Raw genomic sequence first — 20902 nt, forward strand, 5'->3', positions numbered from 1 at the left:
ATAGCCTATTATTTAGTCTCCAGGTGTTGGAGTAGTTTCTGTTTTTTATTTTATCATTGATTTCTAATTTCATTTCATTATGATCTGATAGAATGCAGGATAGTATCTCTATTTTTTTGTATTTGCTAAGAGTTGCTTCCGTGGCTTAACATATTGTTTTCGAGAAGGATCCATGTGCTGCTCAAAAAAAAAGTGTGCTTGCTTGTTGATGGAATATTCTATATATATCTGTTAAGTATAAATTATTAATTTTATTACTGAGTTCTATAGTTTCTTTGTTCAGTTTTTGTTTGGAAGATCTCTCCAGTGGTGGGAGAGGTGTGTTAAAGTCACCTAGTAAAATTGTGTTATGGTCTATTTGATTCTTGAAATTGAGAAGGGTTTGTTTACCATACATAGATGCTCCATTGTTTGGGTCATAAATATTTATGATTGTTTTGTTTTGTTGATTTATGGTTCCCTTAAGCAATGTAAAATGTCCTTTCTCATCCCTTCTGACTAACTTTGACTTGAAGTCCACTTTATCTGATATGAGAATGGAAACCTGAGTCTGTGTGTGGTATGTTTTCCCCATCTTTTCACCTTTAGTCTGTGGATGTCTTTTCCTATGAGATGAGTCTCTTGAAGGCAGCATATTATTGGGTCTTTTTTTAAAAAATCTGATCTGCCTGTGTATGTCTTTTGATTAATGAGTTTAGGCCATTAACATTCAGGGTTATTATTGAGATATGATTTGTATTCCCTGTCATTTTGCCTTTTTTTTGTTTTTTAACTTGACTTGGTTTCTCCTTTTATTGACTTTTCCTTTAGTGAGTTCCTCCCTTTGCTGTCTTTATTGTTGTTTTTCACTTCCTCCTCAGGGAATATTTTGCTGAGAATGTTTGTAGTTCAGTCTTTCTATTTGTAAATTCTTTTAACTTTTGTTTATCATGGAAGGATTTAATTTGTCATCAAATCTGAAAGTTAGTTTTGCTGGGTATAAGATTCTTGGTTGGCATCCATGTTCTTTCAGAGCTTGAAATATGTTGTTCCAGACCCTCCTAGCTTTTAGGGTCTGGACTGAGAAACACATTGATAACCATATTGGTTTCCTCCTATATATAAGCTGATACTTGGACTGGAGATATAGCTCAGTTGGTATTGTGCCTGCCTTGCATGCACAAGACCCTGGGTTTAATCCCCAGCACCACAAAAAAAAAAAATCTATAATCTGATACTTTTCTCTCATGGTCTTGAGAAACAACATGTATCCCATTTGTTTACAATAAAAAAAAAAAAGAAAAAAAAATCCTGTCTTTATTTTGTATGTTGGGCATTTTCATTATAATGTGCCTTGGTGTGAATCTGCTGTAATTTTGTACATTTGTTGTTCTGTAAGCCACTTGTATTTCATTTTCCATTTCATTTTGCAGGTTTGGGAAATTTTCTGATATTATTTCATGTGAATAGATTGTTCATTCCTTTGGTTTGTATCTCTGTGCCTTCTTCAATCCTGATAATTCTTAAATTTGTTCTTTTCATGTTATCCCATAATTCTCGATTTCTTACAATCTTCTCTATGTGGTCAACTTTATTTTCAAGATTAAATATTTTGTCTTCGTTGTCTGAGGGTTCTGTCTTCAGGTGATTTAGTCTGTTGGTGATGCTTTCTAGTGAGTTTTTAATTTGGTTTATTGTTTCCTTCTTTTCAAGGATTTCTGTTTGTTTTTGTTTCAGAATCTCTATCTCTTTATTGAAATGATCTTTTCCTTCCTGTATTTGCTCTTTTAACTGTTTATTGCAGTGATTGTTCATTGCCTGCATTTGCTCTCATCTCATCCTTTACTTCGAAGATCATTTTAATTATGTGTATTTTGAACTCTTTTTCCTATATTTGTCCTACCATGTTGTCAATGGTTTCTATTAATATTGCATCTTGTTTTGTTTGGGGCACTTTCTTCTTGTGTTTTTTTATGTTGTTTGTGAATCTTCCCCTCCAGCAGTGCCCATCTGAGGTATTATAGTTTCCCCACTATCGGTTTGTAGTGTCCCTGCATGTTTCCAATACCTCATCTTTAAGGGGGACATCAATATTAGCAGCACACAATGTGAACAATATGCAGCCTTAAACCAAATAGTGCCTTTTAAGCCTTTTAAGATGTTAACAGTATTGTCATAATAAACAGAGATGATGAATTAGTTCATTATGTACAGCATAACCAATAGGTTTGCAATAAGGTCTACAATTTCTAAAAATGAATAAAGAGGAAGGGGAGCAGTGTAGGATGTAATGTTAATGAAATAAGAAGTGAGTGTATAGAGGTAGTTGATCATAGGAAGAGTGAAAGCGGAATCAAAAAAAATTGGTTGTTAGCATGAGAAAATGGAGGAAGAGACTCCAAGGAAACAGATAAATAAGAGGAAAATAGAGTGATAATAATAAAGAGAAAATAAAAAATAAAAAAATAAAATTAAAATTAAAAAAATTCAACAGAACTGTAATATGCTATTCAGACCTCCCAGTCTTCAGTAGACTGATGCATGAAAGTACTTGATAATGAGCTTCTAATTGCCAACTGGTTTCCCAGAATGGTAGCTTCCCCACCTAAAGATGGTGGCCTTGGCCTTGGGGATAACCCATGATGGCGACAGAAGTGTCCCCACTCGTTGTAGACAGGGAGCTGCAGCAGTCCGTGCAGGTCTGGGTGGGTGGGCATTGGAGTCCAATTGCAGTTTTATATATGAAATAATATGATATTTAGTTTTGCATTCTAGACTTTTCCCACTTTGTCTATTTAAAATTTGTGAGTCAGGTTTCATTTGTCTCTCTTTTGTTAGTCAGTTCTCTGTCACTATAATGAAATATTTGAGACCATTAACTTATAAAGAGAAAAGATTTATTTTGACTTACAGGTTTGGAGGTTCCAGTGCATGATCAGTCATTCCCATAGCTTGGGCCTGTTGTCAGGCAGTACATCATGATGGTAGTGTTTGGTAGAGCAAAACTGATCAAGTCAATACCAGGAATGAAAATAAAAAAAAGAGGAAGGGAATCATGGTCCCATAATAACCTTTGAGGGTGCACCTCCAATGATCTGAGGACCTTCCACTAGGCTCCGCTTCCCAACGGTTTCACCCCCTTGGGGACCTAGTTTTTAGCACATGGGCCTTTGGGTGACTTTAAAATTCAAACCATAGTATTTCTTAATTATTTTAAAATTATAATAGAAATAAAATTTGAGGGAACATTTTGTATATATTTTAGAGGATATGTATATATGTGAGATAAATCAATTAATCTGTTCATTTTTAAACCATTTAGTAATGTGTTTGGCACCTGCAGTGACTTAATAACTGACATTATCTGTAGTGTATAACATGAAGAACATATTGTACATGTGAAATAATCTTCACCAGCTGTGATGTACATTGTTCTTTCTGTACCACAGGAAGGCAGTTAGAATAGAGAAATGAACAAGATGTTAATGGTACAAAGCACAGTACATTTCCCATCAATTAGTTCTATTGGTTTTATTGCAAAGAACTAAATATCCTGAATCAATTCAAGTGATGTTGAGGTTTGTCTATTTGTACCCAAATCATTTAATCAATTCAAGAATTCACATTTCTCAATCTCATCTGAGGCTGAAATGAGAGCTTTTCATTGGATGTGGTTCTTCGTGGGTAACCTGGCTATTTAAAAGAAGACTCCATATCCTCCCTCTGAAAGCATAAGCAATCCAGTGATATGCGTGAGTTCTGGAAGAAACCAAATATGGGATCTTTATATCACACTGAATTGATGTGCCTTGGATAGTTTGAAACAAAACCTACAAGGCCAATGTTCAAATGCATATGGGCATTTGGATCAATTCATCACTTTTAGGAGTAAAAATGTGATTGAAATCTTTTTAAATACCAATTAACTGTAACTCCCTTAATAAAGTTTTAAGTCCATGGAAACTAATATACTATGTGATGAATGAATGTTAGCATTTGCATTTGTGTCCGCTAGAAGCCAGTGTTCACCAGCAGCATCTTGTTCCGCTGGGACCAGGCTGTAGAACCTGTTGGTAGTAAAGAGGATTGCTGGAGTTTTGCCAGAAAAAAGCAGGGTTGAACTGGTTCCGGTATGTGCCTGGATTCACTTCTCATAAGACAGTAAAAACCTGCCAGGTCCTGGCTTTCAAAGATGGTTTAGTCATGCATGTACACCCCATCTGTTCCATGCATAAGGGATTTCCTTCTCAGCTCAACACTCCAGCCACAAACACTGCCACTGCTCCCTGCCTCCCTCCCTGCTTTAATTCCTCTTCTCCTGCTGGGAGTGTACAGGCTGTGTAAACCAGGCGCAGCTTATGCCACTCTAGGGAAATCCTAGAGATGAGCCAGAAATAAAGTTGAATTTTTCTTTTGTCACCTAGCTTAATTTTGGCCTAGTTTGATTCAGTGATTTAAAAAAAACACACAAGAACATTTAATTTGATTTTTTTAAAAAAAAATGAATACATCATTACAGTTCTAACCAAAAGTCTACTGTACATTTCAGTAACCTTCAACTTCTCTGCATGTGAACTGTCTCTGCATGTTACCTGACTGAACCTCAGCAGGGGATTCTTATTCATTCATTCCTTTCTCTCTTCATAAAGTTTAGTAGCATGCTTTAGCCTTCAAGGTTTCAGGGAGGGACCTTCTCCATGGTATAATCCTTCCTCCTACCTTTGTTTGACACACACTCTTTCCAGTTTTGACCTCCCTGCTCCAGTTCTCCCTCTATTTTCTAGAATGACCTCCCTTTTTCTTAAAAGGCTATTGACAGTTAATGCCACATTGTGATGCTGGGGTGGACAGGTATAGCTTCAAACTTCAAAATTGCAAATGCAAATTATTGTGGTACAAGCTGCTTTACAACCTGTAACATAACCTATTATTTTAGCAAGCTGGTGGCCCGAGAGTAAATTTTTATTTATTTATATAGTTTTCCTCTTTTAGCCAAACTTCAAAATGATCAAAATGAAGAAAGAGAAGGGTAGATCTTTTTAATCCTTTGTTTATAATTTTAAATACTTTCTAATGGGAATTTATGAGCCAAATTATTATCCTTATTAATGTTCTTTTCCTTTCACACAGATTTATGAGAAATACCAGGATTTGTATACTGTGGAACCAAATAATGCACGCCAGCTGGTGGAAATTGCAGCCAGGGATATTGAGAAACTTCTAAGCAACAGATCTAAAGCCCTGGTGGTGAGTTTAAATTGGATCTGCTCCTTCTCTTATTTACCATTGGTTACCTATTATTTATTTTTCATGCTTTATTTGGAGGTTTTGTTTAGTTGTTTTCTTTACTGTAGTAATTGTGTTCATGTTATGTGTTCATAAAACAGTGACAGATCATGCTTTCATTGGGAACCTAGAATAATCAAGTAGCATTTTAAAAAATACTGGTTTATTGTTATAATACTACTATGTTTTTATAACACATATGAAAAGTGTATCCAGTTCATATGTAGGTATATTTATGAATATATGTCATTATGCATAATAATGAACACATTTAAATCTCATTAGAGGACAACACCAAGGATATTATTTGCACCTTTAAACTTATCCCATCCTTCTGCCTCTCTGCCAGATGTGACCAATATGCTAGATAATTGATTAATCATTTCTTTGCTTTATAAAAATAGCTATATCTCACATAACTGCTTTACTTAACAAGATATATTTTACTTGCTTACTTTTGAGCTTTGTAGACATTGTATCATTCTGTAATCTGTCTTTAGCAACTTGCTTTTCTTCATCAACATTATGTTTATATGATTTATCTGTGTTCTTGTATTTAGCTTCAATTCATTTTATACTCATCCTACCTTATCCACTGGGGGTCCTAGAATAGGTCCTAGAATAGACCCCCAGTGGATGCCTGAAACCAAGGATAGTACTGAACTCTACATAGTCGTCTATCAATATTCATGGGAGATGCATTACCTGTGGATGTGGAGGTCTGACTGTACTGTTTTTTTTCCTGTACATTCCTGTTTATGACAGTATGTAACATGTAAATTTGGCAGAGAGTAACAATAAATAATAAAATAGAACAATGATAAAAATATATTGTAATAAAAGTTATATGTGACTGGTCTTTCTCCCCAAATATCCTATTGTACTATACTTAAATGCTCCTTCTTGTGATGTCAGATGACATAATGTCGATGTGATGAAATAAAGTTTGGTGAATGTCCTAGGCATCGTGATGTAGCATTAGAGTACTTCATAGAGCTTGTTTGAACAAAAGCACTGCAGTACTTTGACAGATGACTTGAAAACTGAATGGGCACCATAGTAAGTGACTAACAGGGAGGTAGTGTATATAGTGTGGATATGCTGGACAAAGTAATGATTCATGTCCTGAGCAGAATGGGGCAAGATTTTATCATGCTACTCAGTCTGGCATGCAGTTTAAAATTTATAAATTATTACTGGAATTTTCCACTTAGTATTTTCAGACTATGCTTAAGCATGTGTAATTGAAGCCACAGAAAGCAAAGTCATGTATAAGAGGGGACTACTATATTTACAGGTATATATTATTTTATGAGGATGTATCTCAATTTATTTATTATTTGTTTGTTGGCAAATTATTATTTGGATTGCTTCCAGAGAAATGCTATTACGAATAGTGCTGCTGAATTTTCTTGAACGTATGTCTTGGTACACATTTGCAAGAATACAGGATAGTAGAATTGTTAGATTATAGGGAATTCATGAAGTCAACTTTAAAAAGTATAAGAAGTGTTATCCAGAATAGTTGTATCAATTTAGACTTCTACCAGATATATGAGTCCCCATTAGTCCATATTCTGGACAGATATAAAAGTGTCAGACTTATTAATTATAGGCAAACAAATGGATATAAAATGGAACCTCTGTTAATTACTAATGAGGGAATCATCTTGTGTTCATTTATCTTTCTCTTCTTCAGTGAAATATATTTTCATATCTTTCACATATTTTTATTTTGATATGTAGGTTATGTATTATTAGTGTTAATTCATTGTAGTTATATTCAAGGCAAATATGTTTCCTTAACTTTTGGCTTGTTCACTGTCTTTATCATGTATTTCAATAAATTCTTACTTTTAATGTTGTCAAAACCAACTTCTCTTTATTAGTATTTTGGAATGTTATATCTAAAAAACCCTTCCCTACCCTTATTAAGTTATTAATTATTATTAATTAAATTATTGACTACACATGATTTAATAATGTATTTTACTCTAAATGGTTCTAAGTTTTGTCTTTCATATTTAAGCATTTGATCCATTTTCAACTGTTATTAGTATATAATTTTAGGTTGCAATTAAAATTAATGATTTCCCAACTAATTTTCCAAAGACAATTTGTTAAATAGTTTGCTGCTTTCCTTTAGTGATGTCCAAATTATCAAACTAGGCATCTGGTAGGTGCCGTGTTTTATTCAGAAGGATGTTGCCTATTCTTTTTTTTTTTTTTTTTTAAACAATACCTTTGTTTTATTTATTTATTTTTATGTGGTGCTGAGGACTGAACCCAGTGCCTCACATGTGCCATGTAAGCATTCTGCCACTGAACTACATCCCCCAGGCCCTCTTGCCTATTCTTGAACCTTTACTTTCTATTTATATTATAAATTCAGCATGTAATTATATGGCAAAATCTCCACTGGGATTTTGAGTGGTATCATACTGATTTAGACCAATTGGAGAAGAATTGTTATCTTTATTACATTTCGTCTTTCTGTTTATAAGCCAGATATTCTTTCCATTAAGCTATTTTTTAGGTCATTCAACAAAATTTTAATCTTTTTTCATAAAGTTTTCACATATGTTTTGTTAGATATAATGCTAGAACTTATTCTTTAGACCTCAGCACTGTTATAGGTCTTTCTTCCAATACTACCCTTTATTTCCTGTTTGCTTTTCAGTCGCAGTTCAGAATTTTAGCTTATTATATTTTATACATATTTTGGCCCTCAAAAACTTTCCTTGCTTTTTTAGGCAATTATAATTCTTTTCATAGTGATTGTTAAAGTATCCAGGATCTTGTAATGTAGGAGCAGGGTAAGATCAAATTTCATGACTGGACAATTAAAAGTATTATCTTCAATTTTAAGAATGTGAATATCATTTTTAAACTTAGAGATACGTATGTCTGCAGTAAAAAATTACTTAATAAAAATAATGTACTTTAAGTGATTAATATTCTGGGGACAGCTGAAAATGTTTCTGTGTATATTGTTTTTTATCAGTTTACCCTTTTTTTCTCCAGACACAGGAAGGAAGTAATATGGTCCCATTTTGCTCAGTCCCTTGGAAAAGTTTGTAGATAGCAGGTATTTTGTCATAATTGGATTAAAATGGGAGCGTTTTATGACTTTTTCATGTCATTTGTAGTTGAAGCTCAAGACATGTGGTGCATTATATGAAATCTGTGGGGAATCAGTGACTACCCTAAGTGCATAATGGCAGAATACAGAAGGTATAAGGGTTAATTAGTTAAGTTTTATGTCTAGGAGAATGATTCATGTTTGTTTTCAAACTGAATTCTTTATTTAACTTCTTTGATTCCACAAAAATAGAAAACACATTATTTAGTAGGGAAACATTTTGAGGCTAATTGTAAAACAGGTGCTACATTATATTGTAAATGAATGCAAGATGGCATTATTAATTTACTTTTATTTTTACTGTAGGCTTATACTTAGGAAGACACCTGGATTCAAGGAACTTTAATTTATTTGGGTGTTGTACCTGCATAATTTTATATATTGAATATAGTGGAAAAATCATGAAATACAAATCTAAGCTAGATGCTAGAGTTTAGTATTAGACTTTATTGAGTGTTTATTACTAAGAAACATTATCTAATTATTTCTCACAATAATAGTATAGTCTAGATACTATTATCAGCCTCATTTTTCAATCAGTAAATAGAGCCTTTGAGAGTTCCTGAAACTTGCCCAAGGAAATGTGTCTAATAAGTAATGAATGACAGCGCTTCTTAGACTTTAATAGGCATACAGATCACCTGTGGCTCCTATTAAAATGCAGATTTTTATTTAACAGACTGAGCCAGAGATACTACATTTCAAATAAACTCCCAGGTGATGTTAATGTGCCTGGTACAAAGACAGTCTTTTGAGCAGTAAGAATTCAAATGTTTCTGACTGCAGAATCAGAATTTTCACTTTTAAATATCTGTAGTAAATGTTATTGTGCATGTATGCACACAAATTTTACACGATTAAACATTAACATTTTAATTTTTATACTCTGTTGATTAAAAATTCAAATATAACTTATTTTATTGCTTTATGCTTTATGTAGAGTACCTAAACTATTTCCCCCAATACTTTCTGTTTTAAATTTCAACATTTATTTCAACTTTTTATTTATGTTGTTATGATCTTTTGATTTGCTTCTTCAACCAAACTTACAAAAATTATAGTTACTTTGTCTTATAATAATCTTTTTGATAGTAAAACAGACTTTTGTACTTCTGTAGTTATAATTTGGTATTTTGCAAGAGGGGTGAACTATATAAAATCATGTTAGGTTTCTGATAATTCTTTGCATTAGGTCCTTATAGAACTCCTGTGAAGTAGACTCATTGTTTATTCATTCGTCATTTATAAGTTAGGAATTCAGAGGACAAAGTTTCTTGTTTAATACTGTGTATATAGTATTAGGTGGTGGTAGAATTCAATTTGAGTTCTTCTGTCTACAAACGCTTTTAGCTACTTATTTAAGATTTATCTGCTAAATGAACAAATTTTTTTGACATTTGCTGCATTTATGTCTGAGAAACTGGCTCAATATGATTATTTTCTTGCTAACATTGTTGGATTATTCATAAAGCAATCTGAAACCTAACAATATTTAGAAGCAAAAAAGAAACAATCATTTAACATTGCTGTTAGCATTCATTTCAGCCTGAAGTAGGCTGAAATATGTGCAAGTATTAATGAACAATTCATAGGAGGAACCTTTTTAACAAAACAGCTCAACCTCCCATGATGCCTCTTGAGAGATGGATGTAAATGAAATCAGTGGTCTCATTGTTCCTTAACCTGCCCAGCCAAGGGGATCTGCTCAGTAAATGAAGGTCTCTGGACATTTTGCTCAGAGAAAATGGGATCAAGGTTATAATAAACAAATTTTTCTAGTGATACTTTCCCTATTATGGCATATTCTGTCTCCCTCTGGTTGTCCTGGTAACTTTAATTGAAACTACTCCAATCTATTAAGAAGCTTTAAATACTGTAATATGCCCTAACTCTTAATTCAGCTTTGACGTTCAATTTATGATTAGATAATGAAAAGAGGAAATTGGCAAATGTTTTAAATGAATATTAAGGTTTTATTTGTTTGTTTCTAGAAGGACTTGATTATTGTTATTTAACCAAAATGTTTTCCCATGTTTCTTCAGCATTAGGCCAGTAGCTCTATATCTTTTGTATCTGTAAGCAGTGCCAATAGAATATCCTAAAAATGCAGATTTCTACTCTCCATCTCTTGGGATGTTAATGCAGAAATATAGAAAGAAGTCCTAGAAAAATTAAGTCCAAATAAGTGAGAAAAGGGTCCAAGGAATAACAGTGAAGTTCTTTTTGTGTGTGTGAGTGAGTACTGGGGATTGAACTCAGGGGCACTTGACCACTGACCCACATCCTCAGCCCTATTTTTTGTGTTTTATTTAGAGACAGGTTTTCACTGAGTTGCTTAGCACCTTGCTTTGGCTGAGGTTGGCTTAGAACTTGTGATCTTCCTGCCTCAGCCTCTCAAGCTGCTGGGATTACAGGTGTGTGCTACTGCACCTGGCAACAGTGAAGTTGTTTAGAAACTCAAAGATGAAGTAAAATTTATTGTATTTGTATTGTATTAGTAGTCATTGGTTTACTTTTGTGGGAACTGATTCAGTAGGATGTACTGGAATGAAGTAAATACTGTAGTGTTACAGAGTAATTGGGGAGTGAAAGATTGGAAAGAAATTTGTCTGGATTTTCATGAAATTTGGTAGGATAGCAAAAGAGAAATGTGAATTACTAGTGAAGACTGTTGTTCTTTCTGTTTGTTTTTAAGAATGGAGGACATATAAGCCTGCCTGTAGTCAGAGGGGAAGCCATCCGTGAAATTTGAAAAAAAAAGATAGAAATTATCATTGCTGAAAGACAGTTCCAGAAAAGGAAGAGAGAAGTCAGGGTTGTGGAATTTATCTTTGAAGAGATGGTGGGATCTTTCACTTGGACCAGAGGAGATATTATTAAATATAAAGACACAATAAAGACCATTAAGAGTGCAGAGAAAGAAAAGTTGAAAGTCATGTTGGATGACCACTTTTTTCTTGACCAAATTGAAAGCGATATTATACTGCAAAGAATGAACTTGGAGGCTGAAGGTTTGGGGGCAATCAAGTAAAAAGGTGAAAGGAGTCTACTATGGGTAATTAAAATGTCTTATGGATAAAACCTAGAACATTCCATACATTGAAAAAAGGCACAAGGTATAAAATGCCCTGATGTCCTAAAAGTGAGGTCCTTAGCTACATAGGAGTTTCAGAGCTGTCTGAAAATTCTGTGTATGTGGGTATATATAGGTGTGTGCATTTTGATCATTAGTCCAAAATCTGTCCTGGGGGTCTAAACTTATCCAACTTGAGTAATGAAGAGAAAAATTACTTTGAAGAAAGTATGATATATTTTGTCATTTCTTTTCTCCCAGAAGAAAGTGTATATGCAAACGTCTTTGCTAAGATTACTCAGGGAACTAAGATATTTCTGTGTCAGTGCAGTATAAATAGTGATCCACTATTTGTTTTGTATAGTTGAGATTACTTTTATTTATTTTGATTAAGTACATGCCTGTGGATGCTAAGAGAGAAATGCTGAGGCTAGAGATGCTTGTCTGGTGGCAGAACGCTGAGAAGTGGTTCATTGGACACAAGCTTACAGGTAAACCTGTGCAGATGTACACCTTACAGGATGGAGCTGATCTTAGGGTCCAACAGGGCTTCCTGCCAGGGGCAAAGTCAGTGTAGTGAAAAGAAGGTAGATAAACACTGTCAGGTTGGAACTGAGAGATTGGGGTATAAATGATGACCTCAAGTGTGGCAGTTCAATTTCTGGATATCTCCAACCGGGAAAGTACTGCAAGAGAGGAACAAGTCTATGTTGGACATCCACCAGTCCCAGAGACATCCACCAGCACATAATTACAGTCAAAAGAAAGGACCTTCCATGGCCAGCATCTCTTAGTGTCTGTTATTGCTGAAATCGCCCTTTGTGAGCTGAAAAGTGGGGTCAAAATGGAATCAGGAGGAGCTCAGAGGGTGGACAGAGAAGTTTACTATGCTTCCCACCTGAAGTTTCTTAATCAGAAACATTAACAAGCTGGGAATGAGTTCTTAAATGTATTTTATTTATTTTTTTATTATTTTTTGAGGTAGAGTCTCATCGTGTTGCTCAGGTTGGCTCTGAACTCCTGGGCTCAAGTGATCCTCCTGCCTCAGCCTACCCATATCTGGGTCTATAGTTGTGTGTCACTGTACTTGGCTTAAATTAATTTTAAATTGAGCTTAGCATTTTGATTTTTAGCCCAGATTAAATATTTTAATTGGTTAACTGGGACAGTTTTTAGGAATAAAACTTTTGTGTGCAATGTCAAACAAAAAAGTTATGGAGACTGTAAGACTTAATGTTGTGTTCAAATATGATTAATAGGTGAGCTTACTAATGGGTGATTTAAACAGATTATTTATTTTCCCTCATATAAGAAGAAATCTGTAGGTACATAACTCAAGAGATTTTTGGAAGACCCCTTCTGTTACATTGGTGTCCATCTCACTGGACAAGTTTTGGTTGCAGAAGGCGGTCAGGGGCACTCCTTTGTGGTGGAGATGTAGTATTTAACTGAACCATTCTGTCTGTACAAAATTCGAGTACTCTTAATTACAATATAGAGCCAAACAACTGGTGTCTATATCAAGACTTTCTCCAGATTTACTGTGAGTTTAAGGGAAGAGAGTCTCAAGAAAATTAGTTTTAAAGAAGCACAGGGATGAAAAGAAAACAATACATTCTGTTAGATTTTTTTAGTAGAGGCCCAGCCTTTGATAAAACGATTTCATTCATAAACCAGTTTTCTCTAACAAGACTTGGCACAGTATGTATAGTAGTTGAATGCAAAGACAATTGAATTCATCTAGGATTGAGGATTGGCAGAGTAAATTTTGTAAGCATCAAGGGTTTTGAAGATTTGGTCATCAGTAATTGAACTATTTGAAAACACAGCCCATGTTAGGAGGACCTGATAATGGTCAAAATGAAGAGTTTGAAAGAGAGTAGAGGCTTTTATATGGGCAAGGTTTAAGTTTATGGGGAATGGTAGAGAAACAAGTAGTTGTGGTAAAGGAAATTAGGAAATGTGAGAAATAAAGTGAGAAATTAAATTACAAGTAAATGACCTGATTGCTTAAATTGAGAAGATTAGAAGGTTCTGGAATTTTAATAGTAAGGAGCATATTAATAATTAACATTTATTAAATGCTGTGGTTCTGACACTTTTCCTGTGTTCTTTTCACATAGTTCTAACACCACTTAGTAGGTATAATTGGTCTCATTTTATAGGAGAGGAAGGGAAAGCTCAGAAATTTTAGTAATACGCCTAACCTTACACAGATAGCAGAGAATTTACACCCGGTTACGTGTACCTATGGAAATAGTTGGTGTTCCATTATGTGTCCTCTTATTAATTTAAAACTTTACAGCATTAACTCATTTAATTTTAAGTACATCATCTGTAACTGAGAAAGATTAAATGTCTCCAAATCTTTTATAGGTTAAGATTTAGGTTTGAATTCTTTCATTTGGGTTATCTAAGTTTCAGCAAATGTTCTCTTTTTTACCTGTATGACATCTCAATGATCTTACTCCCCAGATTTTAATCTATCATTTCTCCAGTAAAATCAGAACACTCTGTGCAGGTGGCATATAGCTGTTATAACTATGAAAGCTATACAATAATAACTTGATGGGATCTCATCCTTTAAAGTCAGCATCTTCATCTATTTCGTTTGCCCTGTACCACATAACATCTATCTAGAGCAGTGTCAGCCAACTGTAATGTAGACATCATCTGCACACTCTTTGCAGTTAATGATTTGGGTAAAATGCGTTTTGAATTTTGAAATCCAGTGTTCACAGAGTAGATAGAGCTCTCAATAAGAGATTTTTGTTCCTTGGTGTGTTTTTGGTGGTGCTTATGAGGCAATTATTTATTTGTACATTCTCCAAACTCACTATTTTAACAATATGGTATGTGAACAGTCTTCATTTACATTCCAAATACGATTACTAAATCATCAGAATCAATGGAGAAGTTTTTGAAATTTAAGTCAGTTGCCAACCAAAGAGATGTGCACATTTTTCCCTAGCACTGAGAGGCCAGGCAGGTCTACAAATACCTGTCTGTTAATAGTCCTATTCCTTGTTTTTTTAATTTTTTTTTTATTTTGAGGCAGGGTCTCACTAAGTTGATTAGGGCCTTGCTACGTTGCTGAGGCTGGCCTTGAATTTGCCATTCTCCTGTCTCCACCTTCCAAGCCACTGGGATTACAGCTGTGTGCCCCTGTTCCCAGAGCACCTTGGCTTATGATTAGTATATATTTTACTACTTATTTAGGTTTTAAAAAGTCTGTTGGGGGTTTGGATGGATATAAATATGCTATTGTTTTTAGTCATTCAAAGTAATAAATAGTAGCTATGAGAATTTTCACTGAGAACATCATATTTTTCTGAAGCAGAATTCTAGCTTACTGGGGAATGAGACTGTATTTCTTAATACCATTTGTTAATGTGTTAAATGAAATTTTCCAGATATACCACCACATTTCCTCTGTTAGGTTATATTGAGCAGCATCTTTATAGGTTTTTATATCTGAAGTAATTATAGTGATAGGAATTTGGGGCTAAATAGAAGGGATGGTGAAATGCTAGGTTGTGTTTAGGACCTCTTGATTTATACTCAAAGGGAAACAGAGCCATGTGCCTATAACAGTGTTGCTACTCTCTATCACACTCAACATTTTGATTTTTACCATATTTTCTTCTGATTAATATATTATTTAAAGGTTAGCAGTGAAGTGTTTTTAAACAACACTTTATGTTGTAAATTGTTTGGTGGTAGGGAGGGCACTCTTTCTCCCCCATTCCATGAAGTGGTGTCAGCACTAAATGACTGTTTGAACAAAGGCACTTTTGAAAAAAAGGGTAGATGTCAAATATACCATGAAGAGAGAAAGCACAATTATTGGTATAGTGCACCTAATTCTTTAATGGAAGCCTCAGACAAGGAAAGGTTCCCACTAAAAGAAATCTCTTTTGAAAATACGATTCTCATAGCCTTGAATTGTCTTTAGGATTGGAAAGTAATGTTTTAAAATATCAACAAGAGCGTTGCTGTATTGACAACTTGACACCCATAATATGTGTTCTGATAACACAGCACTTACGAAAATGAAGGGGGAGGGAGGAGTGGGTTTGTTGATTACATTGTGGAGAATGAGAATTAGGTGAATGATTTGTGAAGCCCACACAGAGAAGTGCTGCATGATTTGTAGGGTCTGGTAAAACCTGTAAATGTGAGACCCATGTTAAAAGTTATTAAGAATTTCAACATGGTGGTATCAGAGAATTGAAACAATCGTGGGGTCTTCCTGAGTTTGGGCCCAGTCTGACTGCACAGATTTCACACCCATGAATTTGGCCAGTCTTGCACACAGTGGTAGAACTAGAACCGGGATTTGGGATTCTTAACTACTTAAATAATTACTACATAATTAATTGATGATGATAGTCATCAAATTTTACCTGGTTAAAAGGAAAGAAAAAAAATCTATATATCATTCTACTTCTGGTTTTACAAAATAACAAAGTATTTTAAAAGAAATTTTCTGATCTGGACTAGTTTTGTGTAAAATTAAATGTGTATAAAGAAACAGTGCTAATCCAAGGTCACCCTCTTTGATTCACATAATGGAATCTTTGAATAAAAATTCATGGCATCCCTTAAATTCAGAGACAATCTTATCAAGTAATATTTGCTGACATTAAACATCATTTGTCCGTTTTTAATGTTGAACTTGAAGTGATGTTCTGATTCCTAAATTAGTTAACTTCATTTTCCTACCAGTGTTTGGTTTTCCCTTTAACCCCTTATTATCCTCCTACTGAATTACCTGAATTATAACCTCTCTGTTTATATAGGGCAGAATCCCTTTGTGAGATGCCCGACACCAGTCTGACTTTTAAAGATACACACAGGAGTGTTTTTGAACCTATTCTTCATAAGTTTTCAGTCTGTGAAATCAGAATTGCATTTGCAAAAATAAGTTGTCTGTGCTTTCCTCAAAATCCCCAGACATAATTTACTATTAGCATGATGGAATGTTCTGTTAATTTAATTAAAGTATGATAGAATCATCAATCTTGAACGAAATTTGGGAATTTGATTTTAGGCCTTTTCGTTTCAGGCAAGTGAACGTCTGTGTCACCAAGGTTAAGGGCTTGGCTATTCTGTATTCAAATATTATTAGTGATTAAGCTTTAATCATTGTAAAATCTGATCATTGTTGCTTAGCTTGGTTTTTGAGAAGATTATTTCTAACATCCATATCCTTGTCTAAATTTAAACCTTTTTTATTTCCTGTCCCCCATATGTTAAATTTTGATTGACATTCTCCTAGATCTCAATTCTTGTTGGGGAGTGTTGGTGGATGGTAGGAGCTATTATCAACTCCTCAGAGCTGTGTTCTTGACAAGTTATCATGGCTCTCAGTTGCTGAGCGGTCATTGTTGCCAGATACTTTGTTAAATACTTTGTACATATTAGCAAATTTAATTTTCATGACACTCTTATGAGGTAAATATGATATTGTGTCTGAAGATCAGACACAATTTTCTTACAGTCTTTGTATGCTTCCATTGCATAATGAGTCCAAGGCCATCCAAATCGTGTCAAATAAGGAAGTTTTAAATCCAGGTAGTCCTGACTTTGACTGCTTTTCTACAATGAGATGTTGCTTCATAACCTAATGAGCCCTGATTTCTTTTTAAAACTTTCCTTTATAGACATATTTTATTTTTCATTTTGCACTAGCTTCTGGAAATTATTAAATATTTATTATCTAATTTTCTTAAAGAACAGAAGCCAGAATCTATGGTTTTACTTTTATAAGGGATTAAGTATTATTGTGAAGCCAGCTATGACTACATGTTAACAGTGCTTCATTTGCACATGCTCTAGTTTGAGCAATAACAACTTTATTCTCTGTGGGTCCTATTTGGATAATAATGTACATTAGATGATTTTGAAACATTTCATAGATATGTTTATGGATATAAAAGTATGTCCTTATAGTAAGTAATTTAAACAATAAAATAGTGTAGTGGTAAGGCTCAAAGAGAGAGAAAAGGAGTACAAAATGAAAGCAAGTATTCTGTTCGAGTTCATCATCCAGAGAGAAACTACATCTTAAAATTTAATGACTCAGATGCCAAATCTTTTGGTACCTTGATCTTGGAGCTCCACCATTCAGAAATAAAAAGTTTGTGTTGTTTATACAAAAATAATAAGAAAAAAATTTGATGACTTTTAGTTAGAACCTGTGTGTGTGTGTGTGAGTGTGTGTGTGTGTGTGTTTGTTGTCTTATCAGCATTTCATGAAGATTTTTATGTGACTGAGGAATAATCTTTTTAATAGCCTTCTACTACTCCATTATATGAATATATTATTATTTTGCATTCTATTGATAAAAAGTCAATGTTTTTTTAAAATTCATTTTTATTATAAACAAATGGGATACATCTTGTTTCTCTGTTTGTACATGAAATAGAGGCATACCATTTGTGTAATCATACATTTACCTAGGGTAATAGTATTTGATTCATTCTGTTATTCCCCCCCACCTCTCCCACCCCTCTTATCCCTCTATAGAGTCCCTCCTTCCTCCATTTTAATGTTTATTTTTGATACAGATAATATTAACATTGTGTATAGCACATGTTTACATATATGTGGACAATCTTTTGATTACTTTGTTAGAGTTAAGTCATTTAAGTGGAATAGTTGAGTTGAAAAGCAGATGGAGTATTATTTATATTTTTCTTTTAAGAAAATGGAAATCTGTAATCCTTCCATTAATAACTTCTCCATAAGTATTTCTTTACTTGTTTTTTAAATACAGGGCTTCTGATAGACTTAGGTAGGAGTGAACAGGTTCTATTTGATTTATTACAAAAAGCAAAATATTTTTCTGTAAGTAGGATTTCATTTTATTTTATTTTATTTTATTTTTTATATATATTTATTTTTTTTTTTATAATTGTATACAAATGGGATACATGTTGCTTCTCTATTTGTACATAGAGTCAAGGCATACCATTTGTGTAATCATACGTTTACCTAGGGCAATGATGTTTATTTTTTTTTCCCTTCCCCCCCACCCCTCCCACCCCTCTTTTCCCTCTATACAGTCCTTCTTTCCTTCATTCTTACCGCTCTCCTTATCCCTAACCCTAAACCTAACCCTAAACCTAATGCTAACCCCTCCCACCCCCCATTATATGTCCTCATCCGCTTATCAGTGAGATCATTCGTCCTTTAGTTTTTTGAGATTGGCTTATCTCACTTAGCATGATATTCTCCAATTTCGTCCATTTGCCTACAAATGCCATAATTTTATCATTCTTCATTGCAGAGTAATATTCCATTGTATAAATGTGCCACAGTTTCTTTATCCATTCATCAACTGAAGGGCATCTAGGTTGGTTCCACAATCTGGCTATGGTGAATTGAGCAGCAATGAACATTGATGTGGCTGTATCTCTGTAGTATGCTGATTTTAAGTCCTTTGGGTATAGGCCAAGGAGTGGGATAGCTGGGTCAAATGGTGTTTCCATTCCAAGCTTTCTGAGGAATCTCCACACTGCTTTCCAGAGTGGCTGCACTAATTTGCAACCCCACCAGCAATGTATGAGTGTTCCTTTTTCACCACATCCTCGCCAACACCTATTGTTGCTTGTATTCTTGATAATTGCCATTCTAATTGGGGTGAGGTGAAATCTTAGGGTAGTTTTGATTTGCATTTCTCTTATTACTAGGGATGTTGAACATTTCTTCATATATCTGTTGATTACTTGTACATCTTCTTCTGTGAAGTGTCTGTTCATTTCCTTAGACCATTTGTTGATTGGATTGTTTGTATTCTTCATGTAGAGTTTTTTGAGTTCTTTATAGATTCTGGAAATTAGCGCTCTATCTGAGGTATGGTTGGCAAAGATATTCTCCCACTCCGTAGGCTCTCTCTTCACATTTCTGATAGTTTCCTTTGCTGAGAGAAAGCTTTTTAGTTTGAATCTATCCCAGTTGTTTATTCTTGCTTTTATTTCTTGTGCTATGGGAGTCCTGTTAAGGAAGTCTGATCCTAAGCCAACAAGTTGAAGATTTGGACCTACTTTTTCTTCTATAAGATGCAGGGTCTCTGGTCTGATTCCGAGGTCCTTGATCCATTTTGAGTTGAGTTTTGTGTAGGGTGAGAGATAGGGGTTTAATTTCATTCTATTGCATATGGTTTTCCAGTTTTCCCAGCACCATTTGTTGAAGAGGCTATCTTTTCTCCATTGCATATTTTTGGAACCTTTGTCCAGTATGAGAAAATTGTATTTATTTGGGTTTGTGTCCATGTCCTCTATTCTGTACCATTGATCTACCTGTCTATTTTGGTACCAATACCATGCCGTTTTTGTTACTATTGCTTTGTAGTAGAGTTGAAGATCTGGTATTGCAATACCCCCTGCTTCGCTCATTTTAAGTGATAGATATAGTCTTAGTTATTATAATAATGTCAAAAACTCATCCTCTGAAGATTAGTGCCTTTGTTGTTGGCAATATAATCAGTTCAAAATTAACAGACTGGTTGGGTTCTAACATCTGTCTTCCAGATTTATTTAAAAAAATATTCAGACTCAGAGTTGCAGTTACTGATTGCAGATACCAGCTCATTTGCTGTCTTGCATGTGTCACCCAGCCACAGGCAGCATGCCAGCACACCACACTGTGGATATGTGACCCTGCTGTTGGCAGTCCTTATATTCTAGGGCATCTGACACTGTCGAGGCCCAGTGGAGAGCAAAAATCAACTTGTGTCTTGACAGTGGAGGCATCAGTCACAAAGACTGTCTGCTTCTTTTCTGGTTAATGTATTCATTTTGTCCCAGGACTCATTACTCTCCAATTACAACTGTCCTATAAATGTGAGTCTGTTGTAAAGCAATCACCCCTGATTGTTGACGCTGTCTTTTCTGAGAAATCTAGGTCTGCTGAGGCAAAGGACCAATAATAAATAATATGACTCAGTTTCTACAGAACAGTTTAGAAAGAATTTATTGCCCTATGTATTACTGCCTATGTCCTTTTTTCTTTCAAGCACAACAACATAATGTGTCCTCTTAAAGAGGAAAACGATTAAATAAATCATCAGCTACAATGTTTATGCCTCTGAATATTTACGTAAATTGTGAATATTCAAATATCCATTTCTCCTTGCAGTTCATCCAAAGGTAACTCTTTCAGAAATGTACATTTTTCATTAAATTTCTTTACACACACTTTCTTTATCCTCTCAAATGAGCAATTTTAAATCGATCTGATCAGAACAGATTAATATATAATTTTATCTGATGTTTGTTAGCAACTGGATTTTGACTCAGTAATTATATTCAGTAAAATTAAATTAATCCTTAGAAATTGCTGAATTTTAAAATGCTTCCAAATAGCCAATCTTATATATGACCTAAGAAGAGGATAATTAAAATAAAAAAATAAT

At 34.3% G+C, this 20902-nt stretch overlaps 1 protein-coding gene across 13 annotated transcripts in view; it reads left to right on the plus strand.

Annotated features, from left to right (window-relative positions):
- Cacna2d1 (calcium voltage-gated channel auxiliary subunit alpha2delta 1) overlaps positions 1-20902 on the plus strand; it is a 460852-nt gene that overhangs the window by 96744 nt on the left and 343206 nt on the right. For all 13 annotated transcript variants that reach the window (XM_047560214.1, XM_047560216.1, XM_047560218.1 and 10 more), the window contains one exon: positions 5110-5226. In XM_047560214.1, coding sequence (XP_047416170.1) covers positions 5110-5226 — 117 coding nt within the window. The remainder of the gene's footprint in view (positions 1-5109; positions 5227-20902) is intronic.

The sequence above is a fragment of the Sciurus carolinensis genome, chromosome 8, assembly GCF_902686445.1.
Source record: "Sciurus carolinensis chromosome 8, mSciCar1.2, whole genome shotgun sequence".
NCBI classification, from domain to species: Eukaryota; Metazoa; Chordata; class Mammalia; order Rodentia; family Sciuridae; genus Sciurus; species Sciurus carolinensis.